This window comes from Crassostrea angulata, chromosome 4 (assembly GCF_025612915.1).
Source record: "Crassostrea angulata isolate pt1a10 chromosome 4, ASM2561291v2, whole genome shotgun sequence".
Lineage (NCBI taxonomy): Eukaryota > Metazoa > Mollusca > Bivalvia > Ostreida > Ostreidae > Magallana > Magallana angulata.
The window spans coordinates 27,046,352-27,073,704 of record NC_069114.1 but is presented as its reverse complement, the minus strand read 5'-3'; the positions used below and the strand labels follow the sequence as shown (position 1 = coordinate 27,073,704).

General features: G+C 34.7%; 3 protein-coding genes across 5 annotated transcripts; 2 read left to right on the top strand and 1 right to left on the bottom strand.

The window, feature by feature from the left end:
- Positions 1-45: 45 nt before the first annotated feature.
- On the top strand, positions 46-26,327 carry LOC128181473 (condensin complex subunit 3-like). The gene is made up of 21 exons (XM_052849875.1): positions 46-134; positions 1,366-1,501; positions 1,596-1,817; positions 2,281-2,509; positions 2,851-3,081; positions 3,482-3,674; positions 4,031-4,180; positions 4,423-4,539; positions 4,875-5,088; positions 5,217-5,393; positions 5,697-5,804; positions 6,101-6,220; positions 7,377-7,607; positions 8,046-8,227; positions 8,601-8,775; positions 8,899-9,069; positions 13,431-13,590; positions 13,978-14,094; positions 14,284-16,282; positions 16,709-16,747; positions 25,929-26,327. Exons 2-21 carry the CDS (start codon positions 1,409-1,411, stop codon positions 25,951-25,953), a joined length of 4,953 nt encoding a protein of 1,650 aa, XP_052705835.1. The 5' UTR covers positions 46-134; positions 1,366-1,408; the 3' UTR covers positions 25,954-26,327.
- On the top strand, positions 9,707-13,050 carry LOC128181475 (E3 SUMO-protein ligase KIAA1586-like). 3 transcript variants are annotated; one of them, XM_052849880.1, is made up of 7 exons: positions 9,707-10,701; positions 10,871-11,156; positions 11,339-11,721; positions 11,826-11,962; positions 12,085-12,230; positions 12,445-12,478; positions 12,707-13,050. In XM_052849880.1, the coding sequence occupies exons 1-7, from the start codon at positions 9,969-9,971 to the stop codon at positions 12,752-12,754; spliced, it is 1,767 nt and encodes a 588-aa protein (XP_052705840.1). In that variant the 5' UTR covers positions 9,707-9,968; the 3' UTR covers positions 12,755-13,050. The 3 variants fall into 3 exon arrangements, with proteins under 3 accessions (XP_052705840.1, XP_052705841.1, XP_052705838.1); XM_052849878.1 differs by having other exon boundaries at positions 9,735-10,701; positions 12,403-12,478; XM_052849881.1 differs by lacking the exons at positions 12,085-12,230; positions 12,445-12,478; positions 12,707-13,050 and having other exon boundaries at positions 9,733-10,701; positions 11,806-11,919.
- Positions 20,561-24,413, bottom strand: LOC128181476 (uncharacterized). The gene is made up of 5 exons (XM_052849882.1): positions 23,729-24,413; positions 22,966-23,065; positions 22,526-22,606; positions 21,749-21,820; positions 20,561-21,517 (listed from the first exon to the last, which is right to left on the bottom strand). Exons 1-5 carry the CDS (start codon positions 24,032-24,034, stop codon positions 21,279-21,281), a joined length of 798 nt encoding a protein of 265 aa, XP_052705842.1. The 5' UTR covers positions 24,035-24,413; the 3' UTR covers positions 20,561-21,278.
- Positions 26,328-27,353: the final 1,026 nt, after the last annotated feature.

Sequence of the window (27,353 nt, the reverse complement as noted above, 5' to 3'; positions counted from 1 at the left end):
AAACTTCAAAGTGTTCAAAGTGGATACTTTCCTCTTTTTAGACATGTAACTTTAAACCGGAAGTAGAAACTTTTTGCCTGGCGCAAAAGTCAAATTTGAAAACAAAGGTACGCAGACATCCCACGAAGGGGAAGGTATTCATTTATCCATTATTTTTCATGTTTATGTTTATGCTGTAAGTGTAAATGTAATTGCTTATGCATAATTGAATCCATAGTAAGTAGGTTCTGTATTTTCTTCTCGCGTTTCCTCTGACCATGATCATATTTGTTTAGCACATGCTCTGGTTTTACTAGGATACAAGTTCAAGAGCTTCTTGTGGTATCAAGAGACACAATCTTGTCATGGATAGGATCTATCTGATGAAATCTTCAGAACGATTTCGCTTTTAAAAATTATGTGTTTAAGGGTGTTGTTTACTCAGGGTTTGAGTTCTCAAATTCGGATTGTTATAAAGTTCAATGTCATGATTAAAATTTGTTCGAAACACAAAAAGTATCTGTGAAATGAATTATTATCGACATAACATTCGATATTTCTACTTTATTATGGAATTATGTCAAAACAAAAATAGACTTATAGCCAAACAGAGGAAATCCGGACTAAATTTTGCAGATTTTGTTTTCCGCTTAGATATTTTTGGAAGTACTCTAATATTAAAAGTTAAGATTTTATATTTTAGTCTATATAATTTTGCATATTTTCTGTTAGTTTTACCTTATTTATTCATTATAATAATCGTATGGACCGAATTTGAAAAATATTGAAATATGCTTAAAAACGACAAAAGACACCATATCTCAAAATTTTGATCATTGACCTCATATAAATTATATGCCAACATAATAAGATCAATATAAGTAGTTTAGTACTATAAATGTTTTTGTATTATCATCATTCAATTTTTTGTAAAATTGGATCAAATATGGGTGGGAATTTGAAAAGTGATAGAGGAAATTCGGACTGGAATATTTATAAAAATTGTGAACGAAAACTTAATGCTTTGTATGTATTTAATATCACTGCCATTTATAAATTGTATTTCATTTTTAAAAGTGTTGAACAATTTTTATTATTTTCATAATTAAGAAAATCTGAATCAGAGTGTAAAATTTTAAGGGATTTTCCTTTAATTTTCCAAAAATATACAATGGCCATTAACTCAAAAAGTAGGTCATTTACCTACTTTTTTGAAAATGAAAATTAACACTACAATAAAAGGTCTATAACGCACAATAGTTGGTTTTTCATTATCATCAGTGGAATTTTTTTTCGTTCTGAGTAAACGTCATCCTTAACAGAGGCAAGATGTTAAGCATTGTAATTTTTGAGAATGACTTTATCAAATTTTCTATTTACTTTTAGGTTTAAGGATTACCTGTTTGACAGAATTGTCAACACAAGCAGGATGGTTGCAATGAGGGACATTTTCAAGCAGTGCCAGAGTGGCATGCAGTGTCATGGAAAACTTCTTAAAGAGCTCCAGAAAATCCATGACAAGGTACAAGCAAAACTTGTATATTTGCATGCAGGAATTTTTATGTTAAGGAATTTGTCTTTATGTCTAACTGATGAATATGCTTTTGTGATTTCAGAGTGACATAGACAACTTTTGGAAGGATTTCAAGCTCTTCATGATGTACTCTATGATCATTCAGCAGAGGGCACCCTCTGTTGAGCGCACCATTGATTTTATTGCTAAATTTGTAACAATGACCACCTCCAGTGTTCCAGAGCCAGAGGACCAGAATGACTCCACTATGGATGACGTAACCAACAACAAATTATTGCAAAAAATGCTGGATTTCCTTCTTGAGGTATGTCTGAATTTTTTCAGTCGGAAATGTTTTTTTTTAAGTTCAAATATTGTGAATCTTCTCCGGTCATCTTTCAGAAACAATTGTCATAATTAATTTTTCGTTATTGATAATGTTTTACTTCAATACAGAATAAAATATGTTTGGTACTTTCTGACAAAAACTTGTAGGAAATGAACCATTGTAGCCCCATGTATATTAAGTTACTTCCTGAAAAAAAACCTTGTAGGAAATAATCCATTTTAACCCCATATATATGAAGTTAGATATTGTATTTGTGCTATTTTTCTCCACCTTTGGTTGATTGATGTGGTGTACCATTTAAGTCCAAGTAAAAACATAATTAAAAAAAAAAATTTTTAATGAAAGTGCACAATGTCAGTTGCATTCTGTTCATTTATAAGAGTTTCAACAAGTTGTCAATGCATATCTTTTTGAATTGCGAATACAACATTCTTTGTAGAATCATTCTGCCAGTGACAAGGCAGTGAGGTTTCGAATCAGTCAGCTGATTCACAAAATTCTAGACAACCTGGGAGAGGACGCCAAGATAGATGATGATTTGTATGACAAGATCTATGACTGCATGCTGGAGAGACTGAGAGACAAGATTCCTATTGTTAGGATGCATGCTGTGTTGGCTCTGACAAGATTGCAGAATCCACGAGACGAGAACTGTCCAGTTATCAAAGGTAACATGTTGAGCATTGTTCATGTAGAATGACGTTCTGTTTTAGAAATTTTGGGAGTATATTTAATGAACTTTATAGATTCCTCCTGAAAAATATACTCAAAAGTGCAAAGCTTTTACTTTTTTGTAATGAAAAGCAGTTCCTTGATTGTTTTATCTAAATCTCTACTGATAATGTCAGTGCAACAATTCTCTTTCGGAATCTTTCCACATTATTTCTGTCAGTACATGATTCAATTGATTTAAGTCTAGATATATTGTGAGTTTAAATAATTGATGCATTACAGTAACCCAAGAAAAAAATTGTGGTATTTTCAATGCTGTTTTTCTTTTCAATTTTAGCGTACCTTTTCCTGATGAGTTCAGATCCCAATCCAGACATACGAAGAATTGTGCTGTCTAATATCGCTCCCTCTGTGAAAACCCTGCCAGCCGTTTTGGCTCGAACAAGAGATGTCAGAGACAGTGTAAGGAAAACAGCCTATACCGTAATGGGAGAAAAGATCCACATCAAGGCACTGTCAATCGCAAACAGAGTCCGACTGTTACATGACGGCTTGACTGACAGATCAGGTACACATATCAGATGTATAGTTTGTGGGTATTGCTAAACAGAATTATACAAGATATTGTGAAATTTTAAATATTAGTGGTGGCTCAATTTTCTTGGATTTAGTGGGTACCCCTCACAAATTTACATCCTCAACGAATTCGATTGTAAAACACAGTATTAAATCAATAATATAATACTAGTATATATCTCAAAATTTGTTCCCATGGAAATTTGACATTTCATGAAAAATATCCCCAACAAAATTTAATGATTCGACAGTAGTTATCATTTCAATAACATTTCTTTCACAGTATCAGAAGACTTGCAGTTTGTTGCTCTCTTGTACATGCATGTAAAATTTCTAGCAGTACATATGATCAAGGCAATCATGATGTATAAAAGTTAAACTATGTTCTGTAGATTCTGTGAAGGCTGCCTGCTCCGGTAAACTGCTGCAGGCCTGGCTGAGGACATTTGGAGGGAACGTGTTGGAGTTATTGGGAAGTCTGGATGTGGAGAACTCGACCGAGACTTGTGAGCTTGTGCTGAAGACTCTCCTAAAGGAGGCTCCATTACCAGAAGTAGTGCAGAAGTTTGACATCCTTGATGACAAGTAAGTCCTATGAAATAACTGCATACTGTAGTTTTATCATATTTTTGGTTGAGCACCAATTTTTATGGAATTCATTTTTGAGCAAAGCCACATAATCAAATGCTCAACAAAGTCGAACGTAAGACCATAGTTTGTATTGGTTGAGCAAAAAGTTCATGAATTTATGCATCATTGTAACTTTACATTTAACCAAATTCACGAAAATTGTTACCCATTATGATAATGAAATAACAGTATTTTACAGATCAGTGTAGATTTATAAATTAAGGAATTTTCAATCTGCAGATTTTTGGTGTGGTTGTAGTAATTTTAAATTTGACCGGATTCAAAATGATATGTTTGACCTTGTTTTGTAGGGTGCTCATTCCTCAGGACAAGTTGACCAGTGAGAACTCCATGTACTGGCAATCGGTCTGTAAACATGTCCACTCACTGGGTGTTGATGGGGACGAGTTTCTGGACAAGGTGCTACCAAACTGTATAGAATTCTGCCAGTACATCAGACAGTAAGTCAATCCATCCATAGCATAGAAAACACAGAGAGAGTGAGAGAGAGAAGGCTTTTTATCTTTATATTCTTCATCATAACGATAAATTTTGTTTTCATGGTGATGATAACATACATTAAGAAACCATGCAAGATGAGTTTGAACCTTGTAAAGGTTAATAATTAATCTGTTAAAAGTTCAACTTGAAGTACCTGCACACACATGTAAGCAGTTGACAAAGTTCACTCACTGGATTGTAGATATGTGGCCACACTGAAGGAGAGTACAGACATTGACACACAGATGGAGACCGAGTTCATAGTACAGCAGCTGTTGTCCATGATACAGTACATGGAGCTGGCAGACCAGTCGTCACGGTAAATACAATTGAATTTTAAACAATTGATATTTGTATTCAGAGCGGCAATCTCTGTATTGCTACAAATGGTCTGTGAACATTTTGTAAACCCATCACTGGGCTAGAAAAAATTACAGTATATGTATGAAATCTAAAGATTTTTTCCGAGTTTTATACCTGCTTTCATTCAATAGTCTATCACTCTATAATAAAAACAATTGTGTTTTCTTGTTTTTTAAGACGAGGAGAAATATAAAAACTTACTAATATTTACCTGCAGGTATTGTTTAGTAAATTACAATATAATTTCCCTTTAGATTTTACATTTAAATGTTTTGCTGATTGTACTTTCAGGAAAGCTGTAGAGAGCCTTCTCCATGATATGCTGATCATGGACCATGTCAGTCACAGTCTGGTGAAGTACATCATTGAGCCTCTGTGTAAAATCAAGTCTCACTCTTCAAGCCTGGTGCCAGTCCTGGCCGAGATCGTGTCTGAAATCAGAGAGCCAATCACAACAGTTGAGACAGGACCTTCCGACGATGAACGCAGGCAAAATGACATCAAGGTCAGGATGTTTACAATTTCTGAAAAAAAACACAAGTGTCTCAACACATATAATATGCAGATTTAAAAAAAACAACTCTAAAATGAATATAGTTAAATGATAAGATTTTGTTATTGTTACTATCGCAGATTGCAAACATTCGAGTGAAGCTGAATGAATTAAAAGAGATCTTGGATGAGACTGTTCGTAGTCAGGACTTTTCTCGAGCCGCAGAGGTCAAACAGAACATTTCTGAGTTGGAAGCTGAGAGAAATCAACTCCTGGATCTTCCCCAAACACAAACAGAAGAAATACGCACAGAAAAGGTAAGCTTTGTTGAAGCCTTATGGTTGATATTTTACAGAAGACTCAGGAAAACCGACATAAGACTTAAAAATTACATGTTATCATTTTTCCATAGATTTTTAAGTGTGATAGCAGCTATATGTATGGTGCAGTTGGTTTGAACATATTTTATTGTATATATAATATACAAAGGGTTCGAACACAAGTTCTTGCAACTTACTAGGTTCTCACCCAAGAATAGAGATGGTACAGTTATCTGAAACAGAAGTCATTGTTGTCTTTGATCTATTCTTATTTACTGTTATTGTCAATTTTTGTTGTAGACTGATGTGGCCACCATTTTGAAGTGTCATGCTATTGTTGCTGAGATGTTGGAGGTTCTTTCTCTGACAAGTGTTAGCCCCACCCTTCATATGTTGATAGAATCCCTGGTAAGTTGTGACGTTGGCTGCACCTCACATAATATGTGTTTGATTCTAATGTGAATAAGCTCACTTCATTGAAACAAGTATTGATTAAGGAACTCTTAAGTTACCACTTCGCTTGATGTATGGAAAGAAGGAGTATAATACATGCATATTTACATGTAAATCTACTTTGTCAACATATCAAAAATAGGGTCTATTAGAGTTAAATTGTTAAAGATGCATCAAAGATACTGTTTATACAAGCTGGTACTGGCTGCTTTTAGTTTAACACATGTTTTCAAATTTTGATATTTTTTCAGATTTTGCCGGGGATTCAGAATGAAGATGGGAGGATTCGAAATCTTGCTGTAAAGGCTCTAGGTCTGTGCTGTGTCATCAGCAAGGATTTAGTGATGCAGTATCTTCCTCTGTTCATGCAGGTAATGCATTGAATGAAATAGTAATCGACTGTTTTACACCCCACATTTGCATATGTCATTCCTTTGCTACATATGTATGTCATTGTGTACAAATACTTTCTATTTCAACCAGGGTTGCAAATAACCACTCGCCCACTCGCAAATGCGAGTAATTTTTACTGTGGGCAACTATTTCTTAACGATTTAGTTGCCCACATGGCGAGTATAAATTTTTGGGGCAATCAAGGACCAACTTAAATTAAATAGTCACTTTTTGATCGGCAACTTCGTTGGAATTTATTCCGTAAGAGAAGTTAAAGTTGCCCTATATTATGAGTTTACAATCGTTTGAATTAACCCCAAAGGCAATCAAATGATAATTAACTAATTCTGAAGAAGTTTTCACAGCTTCAGTTAACACCTGTTGTAATTAATAACTCGAGATTGTCTTATCTTTCGGGGTTATAAATACGGGTGATGCAACCACATACTGTGCAACCGATGTTTATTACTTGTAGTGTTGATATTACTATTAGTTGGTAATTTGTATTTAGTTAATAATTCTGTCAAATTAATGCTAAAATAAACATTACACCGCTTTTTTGCAGTTATCTTTTTAAAAATAAGATTTTTTATATAACGGTTGTAACTGGGTCAAAGGGTTGGACTAATACCTCAAAAATACACAGAAATACAGAGACAAAACATCTCATCTATAAAATGTATGAATACAAAGAGAATTAAATTAAATAAATTGGATCTAATTCAAATTAATAATATCACTTTACAATTTTTATTCTACATGTATATATTTTAATATTATAAACTAACTTCATTGTGAATATCAGTGGAGTGGGCCCCTATAAATTTTTGTGGGCTTCTATAACTTGAAAAGTTGGGAGCCCACATGGCCCCTGGGTTTGAAAATGTTATTTGCAACCCTGTCGACATCCTGTAAAAACAACATGTTGAGCTTAAACTCATTCCTGTGCTATATGAACATAAACTCTTTATTCTGACATCCAATGAAATCAACATAAGCACAATAAGCATTTATTAAGTCCATATTTTGACATCTATTGAAATGAAAATGACTAGCACAATGTGTTTGTCAATTTCATATTTTGACATCCAATGAAATCAACATGATAATTACAATGTACATTTCAATTTTCAGGCTTCTCAAATTGACGTTGAGCTGGTTCGCTGTACGGCCCTGAGAGTGATCTTTGACATGTTGCACCTGCATGGTCTGGAGGTCATGCAGAGGGGTCGTCCAGACGATGAGACGTCATCCAACTCCACTGCCGACAGCGTCCTGGAGAGACAGGACAGTACGGAGGATGGAAGCTCTGGGGCTGCGGGCGCTAAACTGGTGGCCATCCTGTGTGCCTTCCTGGATGAAGAGGTTTGTGTAAAAATACAGGAAATTCCCAAATCGACCTTAAATGAATGTAATTGACTCTTCTTGATTTCAGGTTTTTGTGGGTTTTTTTGTTTTTTTTTGTCGATTTTGAAAATAGTTGAATATATTATTTTATTTCTTTTGATGTCAAATGCATCTGCATTGATTAATTATATTGCCATAATGAAAATTGCAAGAATTCCTTAATTTTATGTTAAAAAAGTCCCCATCAAATCTTGAAATGAAAATGAAATAACAGCTTGTTGCCATATGTTTTGAAATGTTGATAAACTAAAGGCTAATTTTTTTTAGACCATCCAAAGTTTATCTGCAAGTTCTTAGTAAATGTATGCTAATTGATCTCCCCCAGTATTTGATTACTCCTAGAGGTAATGTTAGAGTTTTCTGATTGTTTATACATAGTTTACCTACAATTTTCAGAGTTCTGAGTTGAGAACGGTGGCTGGTGAAGGCCTGGCCAAGCTTCTTTTGTCTGGGAGGGTGGTGTCCTCCAAGATCCTGTCCCACCTGATCCTGATCTGGTACAACCCCACCACGGAGGACGATACCCACCTCAGACACTGTCTGGGAACCTTCTTCCCAATCTATGCATTCGCTGGCAGGTAAATATTCTACAATTACTGTTGCTTATACATGTATGCTTGCACCTGTATTGATGAATCTTGTCTCATTTAGAAAGTACTTTATAAGATAACTTTTTTAGAGGGAATAGATTTTATATTTTACTTGAAACACATATGAAAATATCAAAGTCTAGAAAGTTTTCAGCAACTTACCCAATAACAGTAAAGCACATGATAAAGAAATGCCAGAAACAACCAATTTTTAAAAATCGGTATGAAAGTAATTTGCAGTTACTGAAAAGTTTAAAAGTTTTATGACTAGGAGGAAACTGACTTTGCAGTGAATGTGAATTCCTTATAAGCATGTCTGCTGAAACCAAGTTTAACTGTATTATGATGTTTTTTTACTTAGAGCTAACCAGGAAGTTGTAGAAGAGGCATTCATTCCTACCCTGAAGACTCTGAGAAATGCCCCTCTCTCCAGTCCACTGGCAGAGGTCAATGCAGAGAATGTGGCTGAGTTACTGATTCAGCTAACCAACACTAAACTGCTGCTGAAGAATCAAAATGATACCGAGACGGTGAAGGTAATAACAAAGACATTCTGCGTTTTCACATGTATCTAATTTCAAATTATGTGTAAAATTTTCAACTACAGACCATTTAATTGGACATGAATGTATACATTAACTATGTGTTTATGTTTGCAGGAAAACCCAAGACATGACAGTATAGCCATAAAGATCTGCAATGAGGTTTTATCCAACCCTGACTCATTTAATCTGAAACTGTGGGTTAAAATTCTCAACAAACTGGAGCTGAGTGAGTCCAATGATGAGGCCTTCAAAGAGTTAGCTGTTCTGGCTGACCAAATGCTGGAGGTAAACTATGTATTGCACTTTTGCATTCTATCAACATGAGATTAGTTTCATGCATAAAAATAGAACAATCAATCTGTGGAATAGAAAAAAAAATTCAAAGTTTAATTTTTGTGGACTTCAAGGGTACCTGGTACAGTGCATCCCCAACAAAATTTTCAACACATTTCTTTTCTTTCAGTGATTTTTCTACACTTAATTTGGGTCCGAATATCGGCCCTTTCCCCTAGCAAAAATTATCGAATTTTTCCCAAATTTATCAACATTTTTTCCCAATTCAATCGATAGAAATTTTTTTTAAAAAATTCTGCACATCGATAATGACGACCCGAATTTTTTTCGTACGACTTGGCAAGCCTCCATTTATTCTTCGTCGGTCAAGCGCTCTAATATATGCCATTGTATATATAGACCTTTCAAGCGCTTTTTAAACAATGATGTAAACGTGATTTGTGAAGCAATGTGGCGTAATGTCGCATAATTCGAAGTATTACGTTAAGAAAATTAAGAAAAAAGACTCAACAGGGTTACCAAAGATAAGCAACTTTTTCACTCGACCCAATGATTCGATTTCCACTGGGATTCCTACGACAACGTCAAGTACAAATGAACAGAGTTCGTCATCACATGGAGTACAGCATCAAGTTGATCCAGAAGTTGAAAGTAAGGAGGATTAGTCAGAAGACTCAGAACGGCGGCTTGTTGTTTCCATTCCAAGTGAGAGTCAGAGACTGAGTGTTGATCATGATGTTAGAGAGGATTTAGAGTCTAACTCCGAGTCTCATTCCAAAGTTCATATTAAAAAACTAAAAGTTTCATCAATAGACCAAAGAACATTTTGTTTACATAAATATGAAGCTCAACACAGATGGTTGTATTATTCTAATGTAAAAGGTGGCTACATGTGTAAATACTGTGAACTCTATTCTTCATCCTCTGATTCTCAATCTTCTGACAAATCCTTCATACATAATGGGGCTACCCTTGGAAGTCACCCAACAAGGGTGTTGACAAAGCACGAAAACAGCCAAAAACATAAGTTTTCTATTGAAAGATATACTTTGTCTCGCACAAATGTGAACGTTTACAAGCAAGTACATTTAGCTTTTAATGCCAATGCAGCAAAGGAGGAACAAAGAAACAGAAATGTTGTCAAGAAGATCTTTAGATGTGTTGACTTTTTAGCTAGACAAAAGTGGGCTGTTTCAGAAAACACTGAAAAATTGGTAAGATTTGTTGCCAGCATTGATGAATCAAATTCTGACTTAAAACAACATTGTGCTAGTGCAAGCAACACTTACCTGTCATCAACAAGTGTAACACAAATGGTCTCTTGCATTTCTGAATTTCATGAGAGAGAACTCTTATTAAATATGAATGAGAAACAGTTTTCCCTCCTAGCAGATGAAAGCACCGACATTGCGCACAGAAGCCAGTTGTGTATCATGGCCAGGTTTGGAAATTCGCATAATGAGATAGCTACACATTTTCTTGGATTTGTTAATCTAGAAAAAGCTACAGCAGAAGCAATAATGACAGCAGTTAAACTGTTCCTGCTCGCCAAAAATATTGACATAGGGAAAATTAGATTCATAGCCCTGGATGGATGCAACACCATGAGTGGGGAACACAAAGGTACAACTTTTTTTAAAAGTACATTAAATTTACTGATATTAAATGATAAATAGATTAATTTATATATATATCAATATGATTCACAAATTTTAATATTGAATGCAGTGCTGCAATACAAAGTTACTTGTTTTGTTTAGTGTTCAATATATAATTTTATTTTTTAATTTAGGATTGCAAAGGCGGATAAGACATGAGAGTCCATTTGCACTTTACGTAAACTGTCGAAATCACCGCTTAGCCCTCTGCTTAGTGCACCTCATAAAAAAGTACCCGGTTCTCCAAGAAATTGATTCTTTGCTGATATCACTGTGGAAACTTTTTGAGTTTTCCCCTCAAAAGATGGCTGTATTCAAGAACATCCAGTCTGTGTATGGAAAAGAGCCACTGACATTCCTTCGTGCTGCTACAACAAGATGGCTGTCTCATCTCCATGCATGTTCAAGATTTGTATCAAGGTAACTCTAAGTTTATCAGGGTATTTTTAAATAAACTTAAAGGGGAAAAAAAAAAGTTTAACACTTTTAAGAATTGAAAAATTTAAACTAAATTTTGTTGAAGATGAGGTCTTCCTGCCAGAAAAAAAATTCTGTCATTAAGTTTGTTAAATTTAATTATCATGAATCTTTCATTTTTTCAGATACAACTGTATCCTTGATACTCTTGATGCAATATATGATGACAGGAAAGATCCAGATGTGTATGGAATCAGGGTGAGCGCAACAAACAAAAGTCTTCTAGCAGGGACTGTGCTTCTGTGTGACATCTTAAAGCCTGTCAACATGTTGTCTTTGTATCTCCAACAAGAAGACATTAACTTTACCACACTTCCTATTCGAGTGAAAGAAACAACTGATCTACTGCACCAGCTGATTGAAAAGTATAATCGAAATCAACTTGATGACACAGAATATGCCAAAGTTAATGGAATGTTTCTTGAGGTGGATGATCGCACAACTCTAGCCAGGAGAATGCGAGCGTGTGCCAACAGAATAACCCCAGAGTCATTTCTTGAACAGACAGGTGAGGCCATACTCTTCAGTAATTCTCCTTTAAAGACATCAATACATCATTTAGTACATAATTTATATAAAAATGTATCCTAAGACTTAATTTATTGATTGCAGGAATTCCTTTGATTCATGATCTCATTCAAGAAATTGAAGATGCATTCTGCACAGGCTCTGCAGTGCTTACAGCTTTTGGAGTACTAGACCCACATAATTTACCAGATAGCATTGAAGAACTCTCTAAATATGGTCAGGTAAGTAACTGTGAATTCTAATTAAGAGTTTAAAACTTTTCATTTTATTTTTTATATATTATAAAAAAAAAGTACATTTAACGTAAACTGTAAATAATTTTAATTTTAATAAATGGATTTAGGAGAGTATAGATAAACTGGTAGAGTTTTATGGAAGTCCCAAGGATGATGAATTCCAAGGACATCGGATACAAGTTCGAGCCCAGTTCAATGAAGTGAATATGAGAACAGAGCTTGAAACTTTTAAAAGACATCTGTTCATGCTGAGGTGATTAATGAATTATAGTCTAAGTGATTGAAATTTGTTTTCAAATTCAGTTCCAGATTTATTACTACTAATTTTATATACAGTATTTTAATTAATCACTTTTTATTAATATTTTGTTGCATACTAACTTTTAAATACATGTTTGTTTTGCATTTGTAAATTCAATTTTCAGCCCTTTTGTCTTTTTCCCTGAGTTTTGTTGCTGTGTTATTAGACAGATAGCAGAAATAACCAATTCAATGTTGAAGGTAATATAATAGTTATCAATGAAGTACATTAAAGTTTAAACAGTTAAAATTTTTATTATTTAATATATCTAGTTAACTTTTACTGCTGTATATAGTTTACTAGATATTTTAAAGTATCAGTTTATGAATAATTATTTACCATTTTCTAGTGAAGAGACTGTGTAACAATTTTTAAGGCAAGATGTGTTTTAATTGTAAGTTATTCATTATTTTCTCATTTAATTTCAGGAGAAGAGGTTGCAGCTCAGTACATGGTGTATACAAAGAATTTTGTAAGGATGATGTGTTGAAGGAGTGTTTTCCAGTAGTCTTTCACCTGTACTATCTTGCCATGATCATTCCTTCTTCTACAGCAGTGGTGGAGAGGGGCTTTTCTTTAATGTCAAATATTGTTTCAAAGAAAAGAAACAGACTTACTGAAAAAAATACAGATGCGCTTATGCGCATTTGTCACACAAACAAAGATTTGACTGACAATGATTTGGAAACTATTGTAACCAACTTTAAAGGCCTTAAAAAAAGGAAGCTTGATATGTAATTTAAAAATAAAAAAAGAAAGCATCATATTTGTATTTGCTTTTGTTCATTTTATTTTAATTTGCATTTGATTTTCATCTTGGCTACATTATTTATAATGATACTGTTTTTCCCAATTTGACCAAAATGTCGATGATTTTTCCCAAATCAATAGCCACAGGACCCTTTTAAAAAATGTAGAAAAATCACTGTCTTTTTTTCTACATATAAACAAGTAAATTCACATAATAACATCTTCTTTAATTTGGCAGTCAACCAAAGTTGGATCTGACATTATTGAATAATCCCACAGTACTTAATGTGTGGAACATTCATTTTATATCCATAACAGAAAATTTGATCATTTAGTACACTGAATGTTTCAGACATGAATTCTATTAACAACATAACAAAGGCATTCTTAAACATTAATCAGGTGGTCAAGGAGAAATCCAGCATCAAGACCCTAAAGAAGTTTGCCGAGGGTGTGAAGGAGAAGGTGCCAGCGCCCGTTACAGAGGAGGAGGCGGCGGCAGACAAAGAAAACCAGGAGAATATGGAGACCACCGAGGGAGAGGAAACCACTCCAAACGCTGGTCAGTCGAGGACTCGGACATAGGAGCAAACACTTTTCCTTCAATTAGCCCCAAAAATGAAATCTTTAGTTTATTGGGTCGAAATTTCAGACATTAATTTCATTGCAAGATTTTCAAAGGAGAAGAACTCAGTTTTCTTATTTTAACTAAAATTGAAAAGCCTTTTCAATTTGGCAGTATATTTTAATAAATCAATTCAACCACATTTGACCTGATCCTTTAAGAAACAATTCATCAATTTTCTGATAGTTTTATGACAGTTGTTTAGAATAGTTTTCATATCTCTTGTAGAAATAGATAAGACAATTGTGTATAATTCCTAACATAATACTGGTTGTTGTTTGATGAATGTTTATATTTTATAATATTTTCTGTCTCTTTTAATAGAAATGGACAAGACAAGTGTAGGGGATAAAACTCAAGACAAATCTCAGATGAACGATACAGCTCTCCATTTAGATGGTTCGCTTTTTCAAGAGTCGAGTACACTTCGTAGAGTTCCAAGTAAGTACTTGTGCAGTAATGATTATAGGCTGTACCTGTAAAATTTAAGTATGTGGAACAATTCAAGATTGCTTGCGACATGAATATCTGTCAATCATGAATTAATGTGATTTGACATCTTTTAAACCCATTTCTTAAAATACATACTTGAACTGGAAATTAAACTGACCAGATTTTTATTCTCTTCAGGTAAATCTGGTGGAATTTCACCAAGAGTGGCAAATCCAACCCTGGATCCTGACGTTGCCAAGAGTCCCATTGCAGCTCTGTTTTCAAAGCCGTTTGATTTCAAAACTCCTGATAAAACAAGAAATTCAAAAGCAAAGAGCTCTCTAAACATGTCAGAGCTTACTTCAGACACCAACACAGAAGATAAAACTGAGGAGGGTGAGCCAAAGACTGATGAGGAAAAAGAAAAATCTCCAGACTCCAGGGGAAAGAAGAGAGGTCGGAAACCACCGGAGCCTTCCAGTCCGGAAAAAACAGAAACTACAGGGAAAAAATCTAAGAAGGCAGCTGATAAGAAACCTAGCCGATTAAGAGGAGACAAGACACCAGAGGAAGAAGGGAAGAGTGAAGACAGCTCGCCAGCAGACAAGAAGAACCAGAAAGCAGGCAAGGGAACTAGTCCCCCTGCAAAAGCCAGTCCAAAGAAGTCTGTAGCATCAAGGAAAGCAGAGAAAGTGAAAGATCTCAAAATCAAAAATTTAAGCCCTGTTGTAGTCCTCACAAGAACAGATGAAGCACAAGCTGCTGCAAAGGGTACCTCCAGGGTGACGAAGACAACAGAAAGTAAGAAATCACCAGTAGCTGAAAATGTGGAGTCACCTAGAAAAGTAAAGAGTAAGAATTTGGGGAAACCTCAATCAAAAGAAGTTAGCGCTAAAAAGAGTAAAGAATTGACATCTCCCAAGTCACCCTTGGTAAATCAAAAGAAAAAGCAGAAATCTCCTGCAAAGTCGGAGGAGGAAGAGGAGGAGGTTCCATTGAAGACAAGAAGAACACCAAGGGCCCGACTCTCTCAGTCGATCAACATTCAAAGCCCAGGGAGGAACTCGCCAAGGAAAGGAGATCTCTCTATAACCAAAGGGGTTAAAAATAATTCGGGCTCAAAGGAGAGTTTGAATGAGTCGCCTAAAAAGCTACTGCGGACACCAAAACACACAGATGTCAAATCACCAATGAGGGGAAAGAAGACCCAATGTCCTGTTTCTGAAGGCATTTCTCCCTCTCCACAAAAGAAATCAAAACTGGTTGAGCCGAGCAATAAAACAAGAAAAGGGTCTCAAGGTGAGAAATCGGAAAATGATACCCCAAAGAAGAATGTCAATAGCCCTGTTACAAGAAGTGGAAAGAGAAATGTATCAGGGACAGGTGATTCAACTACAAGTGGCAGAGATTTGAAAAAGGCAGCTCCAGTTGATACTGCAAAGCCCAAGAAGACAACTACCTCTTCAGTCAGTAGCCCAAGCAAAAGAACTCGAGGGGGTGCTAACCTATCCGAATCTGAGACAAATTCTCCCAGGGTAACCAGAACCAAACTGTCTTCACCAGAGTTGATTTCTAGCTCACCCATATCACCAGAATCCTCCAGAAGGAGCAAGAGATTAAACACCACTAATAATCAGTCAATCTCATCCCCAGCGAGATCAACCCCTAGACTCAAGAGAGCTGATATGAAGGAGAATAAATCGCCTGGGAAGGAAAGCACTCCAGGAGCCAAGAAAGAAACAAGACAACTAAGCAAGCCTTCAGTCTCAGAGAGCTCAAAGAAAAAGGCAACTCCCAGTCCATCACAACCTACCAAGGCCAGGAAACTGGCGTCTGAATCGGATGGAGACTCGCAAAGTTCACCTTCTACTCTGAGGTCAAGCAGACGTTCTACTCAGTCTACTGTTAGCAGTCAGGAATCTATTAAGAAAGCTAAGGGCGTTCTGTCTGAGTCGATCAACCTTTCACCTAGACACGCCACTCAGGCTTCCCTAGCTGAGGGAGACTCCTCAGTGAAGAAAACGAGAAGCCAGAAGAGTCCGACAACCACTGCCTCCTCTCAGTCGGAGTCTGATGTATCGCCAGCACGTTCTACTCGTTCCAAGAAAGCACCTGCTCCTTCCGCAGCCAAACTGAAGCAGAGTCATTCTACTGCAGTCAGGGTATCTGCTAAGATGACATGGAATGAGGAAAATGGGTAAGATTTTCAATTGTTTGTGGATATTTTTTTGAGAATTGAATTGCAATGTTAAAAAGTTTACTGGGATATGAGCTGCCTTGTTCATGTTATTGAATCCTGTGAAAGGCTTCTCAGATGATTTGATCCTGACTCACCAAGTTTGATATTGTTTGATTGAAAAAAAAACCCAGATATAATAAAATAATGATATTTACTTTCTGTTAATACATCTAATGATATAAAGTACTAAAAAACAACTGCTAATTTGATGATCATTGTGATGTCATCCTCTTGAACCTTGAAAAAGTTAATACATAGATATAAAAAAAAAATTTGCTATTGATTTGGATCACGAATTGTGAAAAAAAATTGCAAATATGATTAAATTCAACACATGAATAAAAAAAATTGCTTTCAATATAGTTGTGATTTGTTTCTTTACAGGAAAAGCAAGAAAGTGGTAGAGCAGAAAACTAGGCTAAGGTATGTGAAATACCAGTACTTAAATTTATCAAGTTTCAGGCGAGTTTATTAAATTCAAAAAGCGTGTTTGTATTAAAGTATCAGATAAATTTGAATTGAAGAAATTTATTGCAAGTATAATTAAAGCTGAAAACTACTCGTAAAAGGCGTTCTCCACCACATTTCTCTTCCATCACCGATATCCCTACAATTCCTGTATTAGCCACAGACCTCTTAACATTTCGAAGTATTTCAATTAGAGGTCTCACCTTTGTGATGTACATTTTACCTTTATTGTGTTACTCGGTTGCAATGAAATTGTTGAATTTTACGCACCTTTTTCCAAGCCAGGAGAATACTTTTATCAAATAAACAGTTTATTGGATTATTCACAAACAGAATATGCACATAAAATGAGAAATATATGCACAAAATGATACCTAAAACCCCGAAAGGAATACATGTCTGTCATGAGTTTCAGGGGCCCGTTTTACAAAAGGTCGTAAGTCATATATTTGGTCGTAAGACCACACCAAGGGTTTAAGGCCGTTTTACAAAGATTTGGGACATATGGCTTACGACGAAATTCGGCCGTAAGTCTACGACCACCCGAAGGCTACCCTAAGTCCTAAGTTTTGTCCAATTCACTAAATATATCGTTGTTGCTATGGATAATAAAATTATAAAAAATGGCGTCTTTGCTTATTTTTGATGTTCTCAACGAAAGAGAAAAGGAAAGGGGTAGAAGAGTGTTCAGAGATAGAAACAATCCATTAGATTATTTAAACGACAGAGAGGTTATAGAAAGGTACAGGCTTCCGAGAAGGTACTTAAACGAAGTCGTTGATCTAGTTAAAGAAGACATAGAAAGACCAACCAACAGAAGCAAGGCCATCCCTGCAGTTATCCAAGTAGGTATCATTATCATTTAATATCATCTGACACAACGCACATCATAATCATTCCAACTTCGAATATTTACACCACATTTGATAACGTCACTTCCTGATTGCTACGTCACGAAAACGGTGCTTGTAGCACACGGGCACGGATCAAACACGAAATAAATATGAATACATGCACGCACGTGTCTAAACACACGTTGGAAAAAACAATTATTTCAACATAACCCAACCTTCAGAGTACAATTACATACTATACCATGAAATGTGTTCTTTCTTCGAATGAGTGAGGTAATGAAGTGATGAATTCAGCGACGTTGTTTGGACCCCCCCCCCCCCCCCCTCCCAACAGATTTCACTATTTTTTTTATAGGTTCATGTTCAGGTTTAGAGGTTCATGGGTCATATACATATAAAATAAAATGTAAAAAATCTCGGTTGTGATGGATTAGATATTTTAATCCCTTTTTGCGTCATGGTGAAACGCCGAGCTTCGTATTCTACGATTATAAATTACTTATCTTTTCAAAAAAAAAATAACGCAACATAAACGTGTCTTGATCTATGCTAAGTCATGGTTCTGCCCAATATTAACTATTAAAACCAGAGTGAAACGTCCAGAAATATATAGGCCGAAACGACGTCGGGCCGAAACTAGCAAGATCCGAACAGATTTAAGGTCAATTTAGGGAAAAGGCCGAAACGCCTAGACATCGATTATACACATGGTACTGGCGTCGGAAGGAAATTGAAAGTGGGGGCTAGAATAATCCTCAGAAATATTGAGGAAAAAAAAACCTAATTCCCAAAATTATGAAAATCCTAATCCGGGGGGGGGGGGGGGGGGGGGCTAATCCGTGGGGGGTATACCTATGCTTCCAACTTCTCAATCTTCCAAGGTAAATTTAGGAACAATTATCTTCGCTGCGAGAAAAAGTTTGGGGGGGGGGGGGGGGCTGAAACCCTCTATGGTGTATGATGCTATGTCCCTAATGGTTAGGTCTAACTTTGCAAAAGAAGGGGGGGGGGGGTAAGCCCCCCCCCCCCCCCCCCCCCCCCCCCCCCCCCCCCCCCCCGCCCCGACGCCTATGCATGGAACAACATGGTACAACTTTACCCATGACCCCCAGCACCTGACATAGAAAAAATTACCAGAGTCTTCACAAGTCAAAAAATAAAATCATTACTGTTTTTACCAGATCTGCCAGAGAGAGAGAGAGAGAGAGAGAGAGAGAGAGAGATTTCCTTGGATGTTGAGCTATTTCTGATTTCCAAAAATATGCAATAAAATCAGTGGACTGAATTATTATACAAAACTTTTTTCATAAATTTTTATGAATATCATTTTTTTTTGGTAGATTGAGTTTTAGAGGTGTTAGTTTGTAATTTGAAAAAAAAACAAAACACCATTAACTCATTTGTTATTTCATTAAACAATCTATTTTGGGCACCACCCAGCTATGAAATATATATTAGAGTAATAGAGTACACTAGTTTTTACATTTTTACTTTTTAAATAGTGATATGTTAACATTCATTCCTTAAAAAAATCACAAACCCAATATTATTCCAAACATTATTCATATGGAATTTGTGTATGTAATGTAAATAATTAATGAAAAGTTATGGTGGTTAAGAATATGTTGTCCTTATTGACAGGTTCTTGTCACAATAAGATGCCTCACAAAAGGAATATTCTATTCGGAGTGTGGGGATTTACATGGAATTTCGAAATCTAGTGTTTGCATTGCCATGGACAGAGTTCTGACCTCCCTCTGCCACCGCTTGCAAAATATCTCTTTTCCTACATCTGAGGAAGAAATCCGAAGAACAAAAACAGAGTTCTTTTCAAAGGCCCAATTTCCCAATGTGCTGGGCGCAGTGGATGGGACTTTGATAAAAATTCAGGCTCCCTCCGAAAACGAGCCAAGCTACGTTTGTAGGAAGGGTTTTCATGCTCTGAATGTCCAGGCCCGTTTCTGACGCTTCCCTAAGGTATTATTTCAAAGAGCAATTAAGTTCCATAGTTAACATTATTCATATTATTGTACTTTGAAGACTGATACTATCAATATAAGATTAAAAGATGTTAAAAATTATGCTTTTCAAAAACTGTATCATATCATTAAAGAAGGATTGATAGTAAATACATGATTGAACCAATGGGCTTTTGCCCCATCTTATTCACCCATCTTCTTTAAGATTCATAGATTTGGTTTGCAAGTGGCCCTGGTGCTGTTCACGATAGCTTTGTGTTTGAAAATTCAAACCTGAACCACATCTTGGCCCAAGGGTGCAATGGATGGCTTCTAGGAGATTCAGGTATGAATTATAAGTAAATGAAATATGGCAAGTAAATTGAGCATTCTACACAAGAATGTCTAAAGTTAGTCAGTACATACTACATAAATATAACTGCATTCTAGGCTATCCTTTGAAGTCATACTTGATGACACCAATTAACATCCCGGCTAATCAAAAGGAAGTGAACTACAACAGCGCCCACTGCAGAACCCGTGTTGTGGTGGAGAGAGCATTTGGTGTGCTCAAGTCAAGATTTAGGTGAGATGACGTGAAATGACAGTGTTCTTGCGACTCATCTTAATGAAAAATATTATTACTCATCTTATTAAATACATGTACTCTAAAGAAATAGTGCTAATATTAAATCCTTGATTTCTTTCAGATGCTTACATCCAACTGGGGGTGTATTACCCTTTGCCACCCAAAAGTGCATGAAGACTGTAGTAGCATGCTTCAAGCTTCACAACAAATGTATCAAAGACAGGCTGCCAATGCCAGAGGTGGACTTTGATATCCAGCACCAGGGTGAGGAGGAAATCAACAATCTCCAAGCAAACGGTGCAGGTGTAGCTCAACAGATCAGAAGGAGGCTGGTTCAACGCTTTTGAAATAGTAAGTTCAATATACTTGCAAGTAAAGACAACAAGATATATTAAGGTTATAAAAATAATTGTAATCATGTCATCATAACTTGACTGTTAAACACAAGATGAAAACAATAGCAAAACAAGTATAACACAAATGTAACTTTAACCATTGGATTTGATACTAAACAAATTTCCATTTCAAAATGCAATGTCATTAAACAATCAAGAGTAATTGCCATGCTATGAAATCACAAAATATCTATTTCATCTCTTATTGAAATGACCATAAGATCTCTATAACATCAGAAAATTTAAAAAAATAAAGATTTACAAATACCCCCACCCAACAAATTTAACAAGCAAAACAAGAGAATAATGAGCCACATTGCTCACTTATGGAATATTTTTAAATTGGTGTATCATGTGGCATTACATATTTTTTTCTTATAATTTTCACTATATTATTAAGACCGGAATAGCTAGTGCAGTGACTCTTGAGAAGAATATCTTAAGACACCTACCGGTATTTAAATGTTAACCAAGTTTTATGATTATCTCCCTTTCACAAAGGTTGACCCTTCAATTCAATATTTTAGAATATACAATAATAATATTTACTGCCAATGGGTTCTAAAGTAGAAGGAAAATATGTGCTTAGTTTACAAACAGACAGATTGAGAGACAGACATACAGGCACCATTCATCAGAAAAGCTCTTTACATGGTATAAAACAGGCTAATTTACATTGCACAGACAAAATTAAATTTCTTTCACAACAAGACCTCTGATAGTTGGTGAAACTGAGCAAGATGCTGGTTCAAGCTCAACTAAGGGCTCAAGAGTTTGAAAAGAATAGGAACAGCAACAGTTTTTTCTTTTCAATTCAAAACAGATCTCTTTAAGCACATCCAACTTCTTCTTTTCTACCTCGAGCAGACTTTTTTTAAGCTCCAGTTTCTCTCTTTGGATGTTAAGCAGTAGCTCTGCCTTGGAGTTATCTAAGAAATACATTTTGAAATGTTTCAATATATATAATTTGTATAGTACCATAGTTGAACTCTTTATACAATATAATACAAATATTGACTGGAGTTGAGAGCATTTATTATATTATTCATATTTCAATGAAAAAATGATGTACAAAATGTCTTTACAAAAACCAAACTATACATACAAGGCATCATTTCGCTCCTTAATACATGCAAGTCACCCTCCCCCTCCTACCCTACCTGATGTACATGCTGTCTCAACAGTGATCTTTCTTTTTCTCTTTGTGGAACAGCCAGTTGGCATACTGGTATCTTTAGGAAATAAATAGTTAAATTAATAATTTTTAAACTGATTGAACATTTCACTAATAATATATCTTAATAAAAATCATTGCTATTTTTTTTCCAGGTGTACACCATTCTACATGGCCATTTTAGTACATGTACCTATTCCAAGGATTTGTTTCAATTAGAAGAATGATGGACAGAGACCCACATGTTCTATCACCCATCAATTAAAGGAATATAATAATACCTTTACATACTGTTTTTTTTTCTTCATAATTTCAAAACACATTTGTTACAAACCAAATATCACACTGCTGTTTTAATCACAGGCTGAGCAGTTGTTTGATTTAAATGTTTACAGTTATTAATTCACATAATGATATCTAATTTAAATATAGCCAGTAAATTCTATATGAGGTGTATATACTCTAAGTGATGCATATTTTCAAGCTTAATTAAGAAAGAAACAGCAATTTTAAAAGTTTACCAGGATATGAAGTTGGTTGGTCACATGATCAAATCCTGTGGAGCCCGAAGTGTTGCTCAGTAGATTTGATCACGTACCAACAAACTTCATATCCTGGTGAACTTTTTAATATTGCTGTTTATTACTTATATTTATGTTTGATAAAGAAAAAATATTTTAAGACGCACTGAAAGCATTTTTAAGGAAATCGTACAAAGACACACACACAATGCTATAAATAAATAAATGTTTACTTTGCTTACCTCCAGCAAATGAGGGAGGAGGAGTCTCAGGAATTAGTTCCTGGGTTTTGGAGGCATCTGCTGATATGAACTTGGAAGTAGCTACCATAAAAACATTTTAAATATCATTTATCAAGCTCATCGATCTTAACAATCTATTTTAATCATTGATGTAACAACTCCATTTATAATGTGTACAATACAAAGGAGCAAGCCCAGAATGATTAATGAAAAATGTTGAGTATAAACCCAAAGAATTATTAGTACATTGTATCAATATTGAATAAATATTTATCTAATATTAAGTTTTTAAAAAAATTGTAAGCACACTGTACTTTTATAAAGGCTACTCATGCCCTAATAAGGCTGCTTTTAACATGACACTTTAAGTAATGTTTATTCATTCATTTGTTTTCTTTTGTTTTCATTATTTTAAAGAAACTTATGAAACCATGTTATACCATTAGATGTGGCTTTAGGGAACTCATTGCTTCCACACTCACTGGTGTCAAAACCACCTTCTATCCCTACCACCATGCTATCATCGAGAATAGAAACAATCTACAATATAGTCAATGAGGAGTAATAAGCAATATTTTTATCATGTACACAATAAATTTGTTAATCCGTACAATATTTACATGTATATCTACGATATAAAGATTTGTAATTCAAATACTGTAGAATCATTTTTATTTGGGGGGGGGGGGGGGGGGGAGGGGATGTTGGAAGGTGGCCAAAATTTACTAAATTAATATTAAACAAATGATTGTGTGTATAGGTTTGTGAAGATGAAAATTCGTGGGCAAGGGTTATCCAAAAAACCCACCAACATTGGTCAGCCACAAACAATGATGATTCCACAGTATTATAGTTTCTCATCATTTTGATAAGTAAAATAAACATATAATATAAATTACCAATAATAAGCAAATAAATACTGATGCATGTGGATATATATGAATAATTTTGTTTGTGTCCTTTCTAAAATACAACTCATTGCCACTTGTACATGTATTCACTATTTATTGAACATACATGTACCAGCTGCACATTGTTTATTTACATGATTGTACCATCATCCTACAGCTGCTCTTGCACTTTGTGTGTCTTTAGCTGCCAGAAATAGGTCAATGAATTGATTGGATGTGATATGTATAAAAACACTAACTTAAAATTAAAAACAATAATCGAATATATAACTGTGCTTCATTAAATGTATACCTTATCTTCCCATGGCTTCAAGTTTAGTGGAGGTGGACCTCCCCCAGTCTTTTTCTGCTCTCTTCTCCTCTCTGCTTCTCTTTTTCTGGTCTTGCTTTGAATGTCTATCCACTTCTTTTTTATACTTTTGACATCTCGCTGTGTAAAGCTGCAGGCATTTACACTGAAAAAAAAATATGTGCACGCTTTAAAATATGAACGATACCATCTTACGACACTTACCTCTTTTTTCCTGATCCGATAATATTCACGCGGTAATCCATTAAAGACATAAGTATTCGAAGCCATCATAAATCGCTGTATCATAAATGCAGGAAATTCATTTCATATCGGTTTCAGTTTTAAAACACATCAAAAGCGCTATTCAATCCAACTTTACGCAAACCACCATTTTTGTGTGAAGGAGGTTTACGGGATTTCCCCGATTCGATTGGTTGATATTTATAGAGTGAAATTATAAACTCCAAAACAATGCCGACGGCTATATAGCAAAGATATCTAATTTTTTTTATGAAAAATCAATATTGCCACAACCAATTACAGAGTGAATCTAACTTTTTGTCATATTTCTCACATATGAAAAATATTTATACTTGTATAATGCAATTTTATATGTATGAAATCTTTTCTTTTCAATTAAAAAATTTCGGCACAATCCCTCCCCTTCAAAAGAAAATGAAATCGGGTAAGGGGATGGAAATATAAATATATATTTAAAACTTTTAATGCAAAATGACATTTTTTTATTTATATAGACATAAGATTTACTTATGCTATATCTTTAACATAACGTTATATGATTTCAGAAAAAAATATAATATACCTTTCCAATACTTCCTCCCATGCCTTGGCTTTTTTCTCTGAGGTAATAAAAGGGGAAAATTTTCCTTTTATCACCTCGAGGCGGTCGCTAACACCCTCAACCAGGGCCGATATTTCTTCTTGTCTCCAATTCTCTTTTCTTGTCATTTCGGAAATATACCGTCTGCGCGTCATCGCGTCTTGGTTCGCGCGGTATCCAAGTTTACTTTCATACCTTTTAAGGCTAAAGAGTTCCTTTATGACTTACGAGGAAAGTTGCGATTTAGGAGTTACGACATGCAAATAGGATATGTTTCATAAAACGGTCTTACGCTTTGTCGTAAGTTAGGAATATTTAAGACTTAAGACTTATGACTTACGAATCTTTGTAAAACGAGCCCCAGGTGTGCAATTGGGTGCCTATTTATGCAGTGAATCAAAATTATTATATGATTTTTTATTAAGGCGTCGAGCTAATGCTCGGCAGCCTTCTAGCGATCGTCTGGATTGGCAATCGTCCAAAAATTCACGCACTGCACCGCCTTTTAAATGCACATAAGAAATAAGTTCCTAAAAGTATTAAACGTTTTACAAGATTTTTTTTCCATTTATTCAACTAAATTGTGTACAAAAAACCCAACTTTGCCTCCCTGGTGATTGACATTTCATTGCATAAGAATTAATTTGCTTAATCAAGAAATGGCGGATGAATACAATCAGGCCTAAGTGTAAAGATTCACTAGATATTATTTTAGTTTATCGCTTACATTTTAATTGGAGACCGTGCCCGATAGAAATAACATTTTAGATGTAAATTTATTTGTTATCGGGCACGGTCTCCAAAATAAATGTAAGCGATAAACGTATCTAGTAATTTCGTTGCAAAAAATAAACTCGAAAATGCAGTTAGTTTGGTCGAGCATTTTAGATAGCACGTGTTGTGGATTTGTTCCATAGGAAATCTTGTTTCAAACGGGAATTGAAATAAATAAATGTATGTTTTATTATTTTAATTAGGGACACACTGTTAATGTATTCAAATTATGAACCTGTGAAAGTTGTTCAAAGACTGTTTGAAGCAGAAAGAAACAAATTATTTTTGAACTTTGAAATTTCTTCGATTTTTGCAATTATGATGAGTTGTTGCATTAAAAAAGCACCACTACCTATTTTATAAGAAAATATACTGATTTTTGTTTTTAAAGCAGCAGAAAACATAATTCATATACTTTCTATTCTAAGTCTAATATCATTTGATATGACTATTAGTACAGAAATTCAAATTATTGGTATCATTCTATATAAAAGAAAAAAATGTCAGCTCGACGCCTTTGTGGCCGTTCCGGCCTTTGATTTTATATACATGTAATTTTTACCTGACGTATTTTGACTTTTGTAGGTCCACCAGAGGATCCCAGAAATAATTTTCCACGAGTTTCAAAACATTAGCATCCTGGTATAGACCATCTCCAAAATGTGTTCAGATTTAATCAGACACTATGTTGCTCAACTGAGCTGTTGATGTCTTTGGAAATTTTCTAAGTTAATGATTTTATGTCAAAGATGAAGCTGCTGTATTCTTGATTTATTTATTATGGTAAATTTTAATCAGTGAAAATTTTTATTCTCTTGAAGAGGCGATATTTAAATTGTGTGTTCATTAATAGAACCGGTACATGTGTTGCGTAATTTCATCTGACCTTGTACTGTGAGTTCTTGTACTGGTAGATTCTTTAATATGCAGTGAAGAGCATGTAAAAATGTTATTGAAAATCAATAAAGTATTCTATTCCAACTCTCTTTTTGTGCTTCTTCATTTCTTATGTTGAATAATTTAAATTGATTTAAAGCAATATAAGCTGCAATTTTCATTATGAAATTTTTTTTAACGAAACTCTTATTTTCTACTAAAATGACAAAAATATGGTTTTTAAATTTCTTTGCCAATCTTTTGTGAAAAGGGCCAGTAAGGAGCATTAATTGGAGCGAAATTGAATTATTGTCGTCCTGTACAAAAATTGATTTGCTATGTTCCTTAGAAGAAATATCTTTCCTCTGAAAAAAATGATTTTTTCCAACCTTATTTATCATAAAAGTTTAAGTCACATGCAGACTTAGCATACTAGCAGGTTTTTACAACAAAATAAAATTCTAAAAAAATACAGCTCATCGCTTTAAGTGTCACAGATTGAATATCTTTTTTAAAATTTTAGTCATAACTTATGCATTAGATATCTAGAAATGGAGAGAGTTAAGGTTTACTTTGTATAACACTTAATTTGTGCTTGATTTCAATTTCTAGTTATTATTCACAATAACGATGTATGTATTTTTTTCTATCAGTTTGAATTCATAATGGCAATTCAACATATGCAAAAATAATATTTTTATAATTTGATAATCTTTAATAATTCAGATGAAACATTTGCAAACATAAATGTATTTAGTCTAAGAGTTACTTCCCTTTCATTATTACCGATAAATTTCATTACCTCATTCACCGAGTAGAAACACAATATTGCCACACTTTTGTTATTCATGTAATATTTCTGCCTACAGTAACTCTTGGTTTTCCAAGGGGATGCCCACTCTGGAAGCACTAGATATTTGCCCTGTTCTCTATCATTGGCCAATCTTAATTAGTGTCAGGGCCAATTCTCTTTCTCTGTTCAATTTTGTGAATGAAAATTATTTTTTTCTCCGAAATAACTTTGATGACTTGGCTGCCTTTCTTTGGTACATGCACTTGTATATCACTAATGTTCTAAAAGAAAACTTCTATATTTGGGATATTAATCAGTGCTATCAGAATGCTCGATTGCAT

What these genes read in the sequence shown, in the direction of transcription:
- LOC128181475 (XM_052849878.1), top strand. Translation starts at nt 9,969, where the DNA reads ATGTGTAAATACTGTGAACTCTATTCTTCATCCTCTGATTCTCAATCT. An exon ending in AGACATCTGTTCATGCTGAG is followed by an intron (nt 12,231 to 12,402) that starts GTGATTAATGAA and finishes TTCAATTTTCAG; the next exon opens with CCCTTTTGTCTTTTTCCCTG. An exon ending in TAACCAATTCAATGTTGAAG is followed by an intron (nt 12,479 to 12,706) that starts GTAATATAATAG and finishes ATTTAATTTCAG; the next exon opens with GAGAAGAGGTTGCAGCTCAG.
- LOC128181473 (XM_052849875.1), top strand. Translation starts at nt 1,409, where the DNA reads ATGGTTGCAATGAGGGACATTTTCAAGCAGTGCCAGAGTGGCATGCAG. An exon ending in GCAGGCAAAATGACATCAAG is followed by an intron (nt 5,089 to 5,216) that starts GTCAGGATGTTT and finishes TTACTATCGCAG; the next exon opens with ATTGCAAACATTCGAGTGAA. An exon ending in ATGATACCGAGACGGTGAAG is followed by an intron (nt 8,776 to 8,898) that starts GTAATAACAAAG and finishes TTATGTTTGCAG; the next exon opens with GAAAACCCAAGACATGACAG.
- LOC128181476 (XM_052849882.1), bottom strand. Translation starts at nt 24,034, where the DNA reads ATGATACAGCGATTTATGATGGCTTCGAATACTTATGTCTTTAATGGA. An exon ending in CCCTAAAGCCACATCTAATG is followed by an intron (nt 22,607 to 22,965) that starts GTATAACATGGT and finishes TTTTTATGGTAG; the next exon opens with CTACTTCCAAGTTCATATCA. An exon ending in TGAGACAGCATGTACATCAG is followed by an intron (nt 21,518 to 21,748) that starts GTAGGGTAGGAG and finishes TGTATTTCTTAG; the next exon opens with ATAACTCCAAGGCAGAGCTA.